Source organism: Acartia tonsa, chromosome 2 (assembly GCF_053477335.1).
Source record: "Acartia tonsa isolate MP-2025a chromosome 2, ASM5347733v1, whole genome shotgun sequence".
In the NCBI taxonomy this organism is placed as follows: Eukaryota; Metazoa; Arthropoda; class Copepoda; order Calanoida; family Acartiidae; genus Acartia; species Acartia tonsa.
The window spans coordinates 11,213,806-11,226,268 of record NC_137261.1 but is presented as its reverse complement, the minus strand read 5'-3'; the positions used below and the strand labels follow the sequence as shown (position 1 = coordinate 11,226,268).

The 12,463-nt window shown below is 32.2% G+C and overlaps 2 protein-coding genes across 2 annotated transcripts in view; one reads left to right on the top strand and one right to left on the bottom strand.

Annotated features, from left to right (window-relative positions):
- The window catches only part of LOC145312396 (death-associated protein kinase 1-like), a 463,414-nt gene that overhangs the window by 304,085 nt on the left and 146,866 nt on the right, over positions 1–12,463 (bottom strand). The window contains exons 2-3 of the mRNA XM_080151633.1: positions 11,157–11,456; positions 10,621–10,728 (exon numbers count right to left, since the gene is read on the bottom strand). Of these exons, the coding sequence (XP_080007759.1) occupies positions 10,621–10,728; positions 11,157–11,212 (164 nt within the window). The 5' untranslated portion in view covers positions 11,213–11,456. The remainder of the gene's footprint in view (positions 1–10,620; positions 10,729–11,156; positions 11,457–12,463) is intronic.
- Positions 3,790–10,101, top strand: LOC145304339 (uncharacterized). The gene is made up of 9 exons (XM_080146211.1): positions 3,790–3,951; positions 4,260–4,312; positions 4,956–5,052; positions 5,319–5,406; positions 6,401–6,438; positions 7,421–7,568; positions 8,088–8,191; positions 9,363–9,455; positions 9,973–10,101. Exons 1-8 carry the CDS (start codon positions 3,944–3,946, stop codon positions 9,436–9,438), a joined length of 612 nt encoding a protein of 203 aa, XP_080002337.1. The 5' UTR covers positions 3,790–3,943; the 3' UTR covers positions 9,439–9,455; positions 9,973–10,101.

Below are 12,463 nucleotides of genomic sequence, written 5' to 3'. Positions count from 1 at the left end.
TAATAATGTTACTGTAAATAGTAAAATGTTAAAATTTAGAGCATTAATTTTTAGGGGAAAAAATGAATTCATTTATCAGGCCTATACTATACAATAACTTGTCTTGAGAAAAAAATAGTTAGAAGGAAGGGAAGGGGGATCTGAAAATTCTCTAGAGTAGAGGGGGGATTGGGGGGACCACCTTTCACATCCATTTAGTCTCAATATCAGAGAATTAGCGTCTGATCTTTGAACCCAAAATGTTGGCTATAGAATACAGCAATAACACCTATAAAAATAGTATAAGTAATTTTAGTAAAATGAATAGTTAAACGTATAATTTGTATAAATTTCTTGGCTATTGACATATTTGAAAAATGCAATAAAATCTATCAATCCGATGACAATGTCATGGTCAGAGAGTAATTCACATTATGATAAAATATACAATATAGTAGTAATTTTTCGTTATCTTTGCTGTATAATACAAAATTTAGTATTTAGATTATGGACATAATGGTCCTAATTTTTCAAAATAATAATATATATTCAACATAAAATATTTTTGCTGTTTTTTTGCCCAACTTTCAATTCCTAGAGGGCGAAAAGTGAGACAAATGGATTTTCACACAAGTTTTACACATATTCAAATAATCCATTACATCAATTTTATATATATAAAAAATAAATGAGGTGTCTTTTATAAAGTTTGCAATTGTTATTTTAATCCTTCATCAACCAATCATAAAGCAGTGCTCTAACAAGTCAAAAGGGGCGCTGCCGCTAATTTGAAAATATATTGAAGGAAGTTTTTTCGTCAAACCTAATTATCAGGGCTCGGCAGCCGCAAGTAAGCCTCAGTGAAATCGTCAAAAAAAAAAAATTTTAAATTCAGCTGAATATCTAAGACTTTTCATAATAGACAATCCATCGTTTGAAAATCTTATTTTTTTTCACACAAGCGGGTTTAAATTTTAGGCTTATGCGCGACTGAGGCACGGCTGCCGAGCCCTGCTAATTATCTGTTTTATAATAGCCTTATAATAAACGTGAAATTATGAACACAGTAATAGTGTCTGACTGATTATGACGTAACAAAAAAAATTAGCCAATGAGAGGCCGTTATTGACCAATGGTAAAATTTATAGTGGCCTCTCATTGGCTATTTTTTTTGTTCCGTAATAATCAGTCAGACACTATTACTGTGTTCGAAATTATTTTACAAAAAAAAGTAAGCTACTTACAGATTAATGCCAATTTTAAAAAGACTGTTTTTGTTTCCAAAATAAAGTATTCAACATTACTGTTATGCATAGGCATTATTTTACATGCAATATGCTTCAAAATCATATGTATGCAATTTGTATGTTAATCTTCTGTCCTTTGATTTATTTATAATCTTGAGAATACCCAACCCTCTCCCCGAACTCTTTTGAATGAGTTTGCCCCTGAGCGGTGGTGCTAAATTGTCTGAGAAAATTGAAAACAGTTGAAAACACAAAATTGAGGGGATGACTTTTTACTTTGCTATTCATGAATTTCATCTTTTCTAAGCAGGGTAGCGCAGCTACTATATTCACCTTCCTTCTAGGAACAAATATGATCAAATTCACTGCGATCCTTCCTGGAACAGGGCAGGTTGATATTCTGGAAAAATGTTTTATCCCAATTTATCAATTTTTCACCAACCTTATAATGAATCACATACATACAGAAGGACAGACAGATAGGCAACCAAAAGAATATAAAGAAAAAGTAAAAAAAGATTTTGGGTTCTCAATTTTTTCTAGAATGGTTTTACGCTCTCAAAAAATAGTTTTAAACTTACCCAAGAAATATGAAATATATATTGCAAAGGAGAAAACTTCAGCGGTTAGCAAGATCCTTAAGTACAGAGAGAAAGCTGAAAGACATCCTGACACTTTAATATAAATACAAGAATAAATCATTTACTGTAAACCAATGATATTCTTTGGAATTTTTCCCCCTTGTCAATGTCTATCTAAGCACACATATTAGGGAGAGGGTTTGATATATCTCTAATTTGCACATTTGGGTGGGATTCTAGCTATCTATTTGATATCTATTTGCGATTACAGGCAAATTTGATGTACTATTTTGTACAGTGAATATTCTGTACATACGATATTACGAGTTTTAAATATATTTTAATGGCTTATATTTACAAAACAAGGAGATTTAAAAAAACGCAACGAATTAAATTTCAGTATATTAGTGGTTATTTTTTCCTGTACTTTTAAAACTGTAGTACATTTTTGGTCTACTGGATCTCTGTAATCCTATAGGTTGCTACCTTTTCCCCTATCTTTCTCCATAATTTGCCCTTTTATTGCTTAAAATTGTGTAAATAGTTTTAGATTGTTTTTACGCTTTTTTTAATTAAAAAAATATGTTCAGATAGTAAAGTCTGCCCGAGAAAGCCTGAGCAAATTTGTTGCAAGCCAGCAGAAAAAGTTTTTTTCTCTAAATTAAAATTTCTTTATTTTAATGAAGTCTATATTATGTTACTTTTACTTATAGTTAATCTTTTTATTTCATTAATTTCAGTTTTCATCGATCTAAAGTTATTCTGTATTTATACCACAATTGTACATAATGACTAATATCATGAAAAAAGAAGGAGTCAAAAGCAAAATTCATTGAAATTATTCATGAAATATAAAAAATGATAAAAGATTTAAAAATCATGACGGCTTCTTGGCTTGGATAATTTATAATTTTAACACAATTAGCAAAGATAATAGACATTATCTGAAATCTTGTTCTTATATGGATATTTATAAGTATTGTAGAAGTGACAACCTATCTAGTTAACAAATAAACAAGGATGACAACATCCATAAAAGTGAAGCTGTGAAACAGTAGGACAAACAAACATTAATATTTGTATAGTGTCAGAATTGAATAGTCAGAATATAAATGAATAAGAGTCAAAGCAAAATTGTAAGTAAATTTGTTGATAAACTTTTTGATACAGGATAATGTTTATGGACATACTTACATTTTTAGGACTTAATTATAGAGTTGCTTTGCTTATAATATTGTACTTTGTTGTCCCAGTAATCAGTATACCAAAAATCAGAACAATCGGATAATTAGATCACATAAAAATTTGTTGTTAAAAAAGTAAAAAATCAACATGTTAAAATGCACGTACGTACATTCTGGTAATTATTATAGAGTTGCTACGCTTTCTAAATCGTACCTAACTACTACAGGAATCACCATGCAAAGTTTGAAATCGATAGGAAATTCTAACATGCATAAAATAACGAAAAAAGCTATCCGTCTCAGACGGGACGGACTGACCCTAATAATAGAAAAGCTTCGCTTTTAAACTTGAATGTTTTATTTTTTTGTATACCGCATGACAAAAAATATATTTTTTGTAAGGATGTAGATAGAATCTTTGAGTGGCTAAATATATAAAAATCGATATATAATTACTTTGAATTTGAACCAGATTTCCATGTACTCTAATAAAGTGATACTCACAGATGGCTAAAAAACGATACCTCAATCCACCAATTTTTTCCCATCCCCTCCCCTACTGCTGTATAAAATAACAGACTAATAAATGAGGCCCATATTAGGAACCTAAATTTTCCCCTGTCAATATATCCACGTATATTCTATATCCACCAATGTCTTTCATAAAAACTGTTATTGTCAATTTTATTGTCTTGTCTCTAAAGGGCTAAATTTGTGGTACAATACAGGGGCAATAATTTTTCCTAAAATTAATAATAAAATCGAAATAAAACATTTCAATATCATGTAATATTATTGATGTTAACTAAACAAATTTGAGCATTTAATTTTAAAGCAAGAAAATTAGCACTGAAACCGGAATAATATGCAATAAGTTCAGTCAGTGATAGGTATTCGCGTGAACAAGGTTATACGAAATATATTTTAGTTATACATATTTTACACTATAATAATGAAAAGGCAAGTTTACTAATGTTTTATTTATTGTTATTTTCGAAAATATTAAATCTTTTGTGAGGCTGTAATTCCTTCCAAGGGGGTGGGTGTTAAGGATCCCCCCCCCCCCTCCCCTTAAACGAAGTTAAGCTCAAAATATATATAATAAATTTTCAATTAATCCCCCTAAAATAGGATTAGAATAGATTTTTAACCTCCTCAAAAAAATGGCTTGGACGTCCTTGAACCTGTCTTTCAGACGCTATATGTTTCAATATTTATTTGATTGTAAGTTTTTTATGATTTATTGACAATATCCTCTATATTTCTAGTTTTGTGTTGGTGGTGTGGACCGGGCTGGTTTTCACAAGCATAGCCAGAGCAGGTCCCTATTTTTTTTCTAAAGCAAAGCTTTCTTTAATTAGGGTCGTCCGTATGCTTCCAATTGTTAGCTCTTTTCGTTAATTATGACATGTTATTCCTGTTCCTGTCTCTTTTAAACTTTGTATAATGATTTCTACAACTATTAGGAAAGCCTTCCTAAAAATGAACGTATCTCCTTTTACTGTATCCTGTATTTAGGCAATGTTGCAATTTTGTTTGGACTTATGTAATGTTCTGCTTATTAAGTTCTGAACTCATCAAGAGGCATTGTTCGTTTGTCCGTACTTCAGATTTTAGACCTTCGCCTTTATGGATGTTGTCCTCCTTGTTGAGAAGTGCAGCTAATCTATAATTAGGGTTTGTTCTTAATTAAAGTATCTATTATAATCAACGTGTTTTTAAATATTTAAAAATCTCATTGTTTTCTACAACTCCTAGAATCCCTCGCTTCTGATTTTATTTCTTTAATCTGGCTTCTGTTACCTTTACAAAATGCAACAATTATTTTTTTATATAAAATTACTGAAATACAAACTAGAAAGACAGAAATTGGAAATAAATTAAATCAAAATCGTCAACAGGCCAGTTAAAAGAAACTTGACGATTTTTTGAGCTTTGTTAGTTTTAATAATTTTATTTTATAGGAATAGCAAATCCAGGAACTCCAAATGACACTCCAAATGACACTCCAAACGTGGAAACAAATAAAGTTGAAAAGGAAGATTCTTATTCGATGTACAGGTAGGACCTTTTTCTGAAGATTATTAGTCTTGTAGCTGATTCGGTAGGTGATACTTGAAAGAAGAGAGGAGAGGGAACATTTCCTACTAGGGTAGACAGTGTTATATATTTTAAATACCTTACATTTACTGAATATGCATTAAGATGTTTATAACAGTTTACAATTTTTTATCGTTGTCGCGAAAATTGCACTATAATAGATTTAATTGTGAAATGGAAAAATAATTTTTTCTTATGAAATCTAAATCTAAATATTTTGCATTTAGGAAACTTATGGACATGCGAGAATCCTTGGCTACGAAACAGGCTAAGGAAGACAGCGATGGCTTAAAAATGGTTAAATCTGCTATCAAGGTATTTTTTTTTATTAATTTAAGGGTCTGTTTATAACAGATTATCTTTATTATAAAGCAACATTATCTATGTGCATAACCGAAGGATCTCGCTAATTACTAAACCGATATGGATCTTAACAGGGTAGCTTTTCATCGGTTTTATTTTTGGGGAGGGTACCACCAGTCTCAAGAGAAATCACCAAAAAAAAAATGTTGTCGCCATGTAGAAATGTGAATATACATGAATAAGGGACTGCTGATTCCAACAGATAAATTTCCTTAATTAGATACATAAAAACATATTTTTTACAAGTACCACTAGATAAGTACATCGAGGGGCGTATCCGTTAGTTTAATTTGATTTCGGTACTTTAGAAAATATACTATGCTGAACAATTCATTTGTAACATAAAATGATACTTTTAATAAAGGGGGGGGTTTTTAATGCAACCATCTCGTAATCAGTGAGCAAATGGCACTTAGAATTCGAATTTCCATCTATAATTTTGCATGAGTAATCCTTAGTAGATCTATTTTCCCTAAATCGAACAAAAAGTTGGAAAAGTAACGGCTAACGGCTGGCGGCTCATCTGTTTTGCCATTTGTTTGATATCTATACTGCAAATTAGTCACGAAACCTCTCTCAACATAATACTCTTTTCTACTCCAAAACGCTATCAAACGGTTCTAGACGGTAGCTGTTGGTACTAGAAGTTTTAAAATTGGTTATTGCTATCATTTAACATGAATTAAACCAAAAATATGTTTTAAAAAGTTGATTCCTACGTAATTGATGATGGATTTACCCTGAAAATAGGCAAAAAACGGCTGAACGGCTGAGCCGCTAGCCGTTACTTTTCCAACTTTTTGTTCGATTTAGGGAAAATAGACCTACCAAGGATTACTCATGCAAAAGTTCAGATCGAAATTCGAATTCTAAGTGTCATTTGCTCACTGATTACGAGATGGTTGCATTAAAAAACCCCCCCTTAAAAAGTGTCTTGTTTGTTAAGGTTATTTTAGAGACGACAATCCACAGTTTTATTAATGGGTAAGTATATAGATAGAAGTAGCGTAGCTACTATATTACTTGAAAGTGTCCTTGCGTTTGTCAGCATTTTAAAATTGAGCTTTTACACACAACAGGCAATGCAAAGCAAGACAAATAACTAACAAATGCTTTTTCTAGGATATTTTTATAATTTAGACGTTTATTCTAAGTATCTCCTGTTAGTTTTGTGGATATTAAGAAAGAGACAAGTAAAATAAATGAAATATTTCCTGTATTTGATGTTCTGATGCTTTGTGGTGTTGTTACTTGTCTTGCTAAGTTTATAAATAGTTATTTTAGCCAATAGCTAGTTTTAAAGACAAATATTTCTAACAAAAATAATTAGCTTTATATTTTCCTTAGTTTTGTTCTATTTTCTCATTGGTTTTTGAATTAAACACTATTATGTATCTAGCCCTAAACGCTCGTCGTCGGGAAGGTGATGAGTTCGAATCTTTGTTCAAAACTACGTAATAACTAAAGACGTTGAAAATGATTATTATTGCCATGTTAGATGCGCGACATAATAGTGAAACAGTAGGGGGGAATGCCTTAATTCTCAAACAATTATGCTTGAAATGAATAATGAAAGATATACTTCTTTATAAAACTCTTTTAATTTTGGTAACATTATAAGGACGCTTGTTTAGTGGGACCTTTATAGTCTCTGTTTCCTCATTCTAAACGATTAAAAAACCATCAAGACTATTGGGAAATTATTTAGATTACACAAAATTCACAAAATTGTGGCCCAAGTCACTTTTTGGTCCCATTTTCGCATATTATTGACTTTTAAAGTTATATTTATTTTTCAATTAGGTATCAATTCTTTATTCTAAAAGTTGGAATCGTTTTGTTTAATGAAGATTAAGGAATAGATATTTATCGCTAAGTATGTAAACTTTCTGCGAATAATAAAATTAAAAAATATCTCCTTATTCTTTTAATACATTTAAGACTTATGATATAAAAATATCTTAAGATTCCTGCCGACAGTGGAAAGGGTGCGTCGTGACGCCCCCGAGGAGGAAAGAACGTACCTGGATGGGGCTGTGTACCTGGCAGGAGCCTTGCTAGGCAAGCATGAGTGTTCCCAAATTATTGCCTGCAGGACAGGAAAATTTGTTAAGGTACATATGTCTTATTAGAGAATTTTATCTTATTTTTGTTGAGAGTCAACTCTATTCTTATAATAAAGTAAAATTATGTTTGTCTGTCTGTACCCTCGCTAACCGCTGAACCGATCGGGTTCTCCTTAACAGGGTACTATTTTGGGGTACCACCACCATCCCAAGAAAAATCGCCCCTCCTAGTAAAAAAAAACCCCGCTAAAAAAATGGGAGGCAAACCCTGCCCCCCCCCTCCCCCTTCAAAGTTTTTTTTTACTTTTCTTTAAAAATATAAAATAAGAAATTGGGTTAATCCCCCTCTCCTCAAGTGCCCATAGAGGCCTCTATGGGGGGGGGGGGGGTGTAGTCGATAGTTATTAGAATATTTCCATACTTAGCAAGCCTCTCCGTCATTTGTATTATAAGTTAGAGGCACTACCTAAAATTAAAAAAACACAAACATAATTTTGATGGACAAATAAAATATCAATAGAAACAATGTAGATAAATATCATTAGCTTACTAATGTTTTAATGTTAGGATAAGATGCCAGGAGCCCAGCTGGCAGTTATGATGGCAGAATCCATGCTACCTGAATCTATGCTGGACTGGTTTGGAGTTGTCAAGAAGTCTGTTATTGAAAGGTAAATGACTTCAAAACAAATCAATATCCGCTGGATTTTAACCGGTTCTCAACCATAGGCGTCCAAGGGGGGGGGTAATGGGCCATTTGGCACCCCCAAAATTTTGTGAACAATACCCCCCCCAAAAAAAAATTACCCCTACCTTGGGGGTGCCGTAGGCACCCCCAACGATTTTGAGGGGGGTATTTACCCCCCCAAACCATTTTGGGGGGGTAAATACTCCCCCCAAAATAGAAAATCTCTAACAAAAAGAAATTTTTGCGCGCTTCGCGCGCATTTTTAATACTAAATTTTTTATAAAATTTAAATTACCCCCCCCAAAAATTTTACCCCGGGGGTAAATTTTGGGGGGGGTAAACAAATTTTACCCCTGCCAACAGATTTCAGGGGGGGTAATTACCCCCCCCCAAGCAAATTTTACCCCCGGGGTAAAAATTTTGGGGGGGGTAAAAAAAATTTGCGGCGCGCTTCGCGCGCCATTTTACCCCCCCCAAAACCAAATTACCCCCCCCTTAAAAAAATTTTACCCCCCCCAAAATAAAAAGCTTGGACGCCCCTGTTCTCAACTATTCTGAAAAATAATGTAAAGCATTGTATTACAGACAATTTTCCAAGAAGCCTAAATAAAAAGCAAAAATTTCACACCTGTTTTGTTAGCCTTTGCCTTCGGCACTACGGATCTAGCAAAACAGCAAAACTAGCAAAATCTAATAAGTTTTCATTTTAATTTCCGCGGAAATAATACGATGCGATAAATTAAAGTATTATAATAAGTAGCATATTTTTTTGTTCTTCAGAACTATATTGGGAGAGGATGCCCCAACCCTCCCAAGAGTTATGCAAAAAATACCCCCCCCCCCGCCACTTTGTATTCTAACATTATCTTTTTAAAACTAATTGAGAGTTTACTAACTCCCCGCCCCCCCCCTCTTTTTTTTCATTGAAGTGTACCTTGGGTCATCAAAAAGTAATCATTTTTTTATTATATATATTATATCATGCCAGGCTACAATTGAATCAAGACAAAAGTAAGTGCTGAGCTCTGGGACCTATGGTGAAATTATAAATTATGGTTTTATGTCTAATTTCACCATACATAGGTCCCAGAGCTCGGCACTTACTTTTATCTTGATTCAATTGTAGCCTGGCGTGATATTATTTTATATTGTAGACAAGACAATTGTGAAGCAGACTACCATTGTACTCTTTCTTCTGAAGAAGAACCAGAAAAGCCAAAGAAGCCATAGTGCAACAAAATTAAGGAATAATTTGAGATTTTAATCACTTTTAAAAGGCTAAGCCTTTCTATAATTAGGGTTGGTCTGTCCGTCGGCGCGTTCGTAACGGTTTGCTGTTTTTGTTAATTTAGACAATTTAGAATTGTCCTATCGAAGTTATGTTGATTACTTTAACATTTAGGCACTATTCAGGAAGCTTAGTAGCTCTATAATCGTTACCAGAAGTCCGTACGTCTGCAATTTTTTTCTTTTTGACAATTTAATTTTGTGTGATAATCCTTTTCTTCTGATTTTTGGAATAATGATTCCTAGAAAAACAAGGTACACAATTATAAGCGAGACAATGATCTGAATAGGCTAATTTTTTTTCTGTTATTACTTTCATATATTTAAGAGCTTTGCTACTTATGGATGTTGGTATCCTTGTTTCAGATTTTTTATGTTCTGTAAATGTTTTTCTTTGTAGATCGCTTAAGTACTTTGTATTAATTTTACTAATGATTTTGAATTAGATTAATTAATCTAAATTATTATAAATAAGGAGTTTCTGTTCAAATGCTAGTTTCCAATGAAAACCAGCCCTTATTCATCAAACCCACATACCCACCCACAAATCATAAACTACGTATGTGATTTTAATAGTATAATATAATATGTACCTATCTATGATTCTATTTATGTTAATAATCTATGTAAGCTGCTATGTTTGCTAAAGCAGCGTAGCAACTCTATATTTATTCTATGTATTGTGACGAGTTTTTAACTCAGTTTTATTGACATGTGCGCACTTAAATATATATATTTTAAGACTTATAATTCAGCTGTTTATTTTTTTAGTAACTTTCAAACTGGGTAAGTGACTGAAATGTCTAATTTTCGTCCTAAAACCTAGAACTTTGCGGATTAAAAATAACTGGATTTTATTACAAATAAATGCGCAATTTAGCGCTAAGTTTTTATTTTCCTGGCTGCGTCCCTAGCATCTATAAGATGGTATGGGGTAGTTAAATAGCACAAAACTAACATAATTTCGCCTAAAAACTTCCCAGGACCTATGTGAAGCTTTCTTTAAATCAGTTAGGTTCATGGTAAACCTTATCAATTAATTGGATTAAATATATACTCTAATTATACATCTTGCTCTTTAAAAATAAGAATTCATGAAAAATTAATTGTTTTAAAAAATCCTACCTTCCAATTTCCTCAAAGATTTCATAGAAATCCTCGAATGGCTCTCTTCTGAATTTAGTACTTGTGACAGTCTTGACAACTTTATACATGCTCGTATAGTTGCAACACCTAAACATATTCATATTAGTTAGATGTATGTCCAATTCCCTAACAGATTTGATAATTTTGCTAAAATGAACGTAGTATATATATTGATGTTATGGTAGGGTAAATTTGTCTTCAATTTAATTTGCTAACATTGACATAAGTTTTTGGTAAATTCGTTCAACCAGTAGGAGGAAAGGGGATAGTATTTAAGCCCGCTACAAGTTTCTCTTTATTAGAGAACATGATAATCTGGTGTAGGATCCAATAATAAATCTTCGTTCTAGGACTGATATCTCTTGGGAGGAGAAGCAAATCGGTTTAGTAGTAAGCGAGATCCTCTGCTACACACAGATAGATAGACATCCCGTTACTTTTATGGAAGGATTAGTGACTGAGACCTAACAAAGCAAATTATATCGCAGCTACGCTACTCTATACGTAATAATTACCTTTCGTCCGTGCATTCCGTCCCTATGCAGGACATGTGAGATTCCTCACTTGACATTATGAGTCTGGTTTAAATCACTTAATCACTTGAATTAGAAATTGCACTTTTTTAATCACTTTTTACAAACACTATATTAGGCTTCGAACCAATATTTTAATGGTGATTTTAAATTGTCTCGCTGGCTTTGCATTTTTAGTTATTTGTTTTTAGGTATAAAAACATTTTTATGACAACTTTTCTGATTTTTGTTTTGGTATTAATCCATTATCGAAAATTTTCAGTCATTTTTCTTCAAACTTTCCTGAAATATAATTAAAAAATTATTAATGATTAATTTCAGGCCTCTAGGGGCTACCTAATTGAAGGGGGAGGTGGGAGTTTAACCTACCTTAAGTTATTGCTTTATGGAAGAATATGTTGAATGGGGGGTTGTTTTTTTTATAGGGGCGAATTCTCTTCATATGGAGTGACCCATATAACCCTTCATTGAAAAGGATAGCATTTTTAGTCCTGTGGTTAGCGAGATATTTTGATACAGACATAAACACAGAAGCAAAAATAATTTTAAAATGTTTCTTTGTAAAATTTGTACTTTTATCCTTATAGGAAATTGTCGTCCTTGTTTTAAACAGCCTATAAAATTACTATTTAAATTAACACTTAATCTAAAACCATAAAATATTATTTGTAGCTTAATATTGATAATCAGAATCACAATAGTCTGGGAATTTTAACTTTACAAAAGTAATACATAAATCATTAGCATACATAGAGACCTATCTTTAACTTTTCCCCGCACACGCCACTAATGAAGATTAAACTCAACTCAAAAATGGCCTTTGTTTGATTAATACATTGCTTTCTGTTTAAAATAATACACAATAGCATTCAATAGTTTTAATAAATGCATAACAGAAAACAAGTTAAGTACATTTTTATTAATGAAATTATGGAAAAAATTGGTTTTGACCCCTTTACGAGAGCGATGCTATAAAAGTATATACATGTTTATATGTATATTTCGTGTATATAATCGTATATATTTTATCATAATGATCTAAAACCATTCCGCTAACACTTTTATAACATTTTATAGCCGATTCCGGGGTTAGTGGGAATAAGAAAAGGAAGGTGCTACAAATTTACAATGTAGAAATTAATAATTTTTTAAATTGGGACCCAAAATTTCATTGCCACATTGTCTTTTAGTTGGCTTTATTTCATTGGCTAATTTCTAACTGAAACTAAGCGTTTCAACCAATGATCCTAATCTATAGGTGGGGTAATCTTGTTTATCCCCATTTGGAA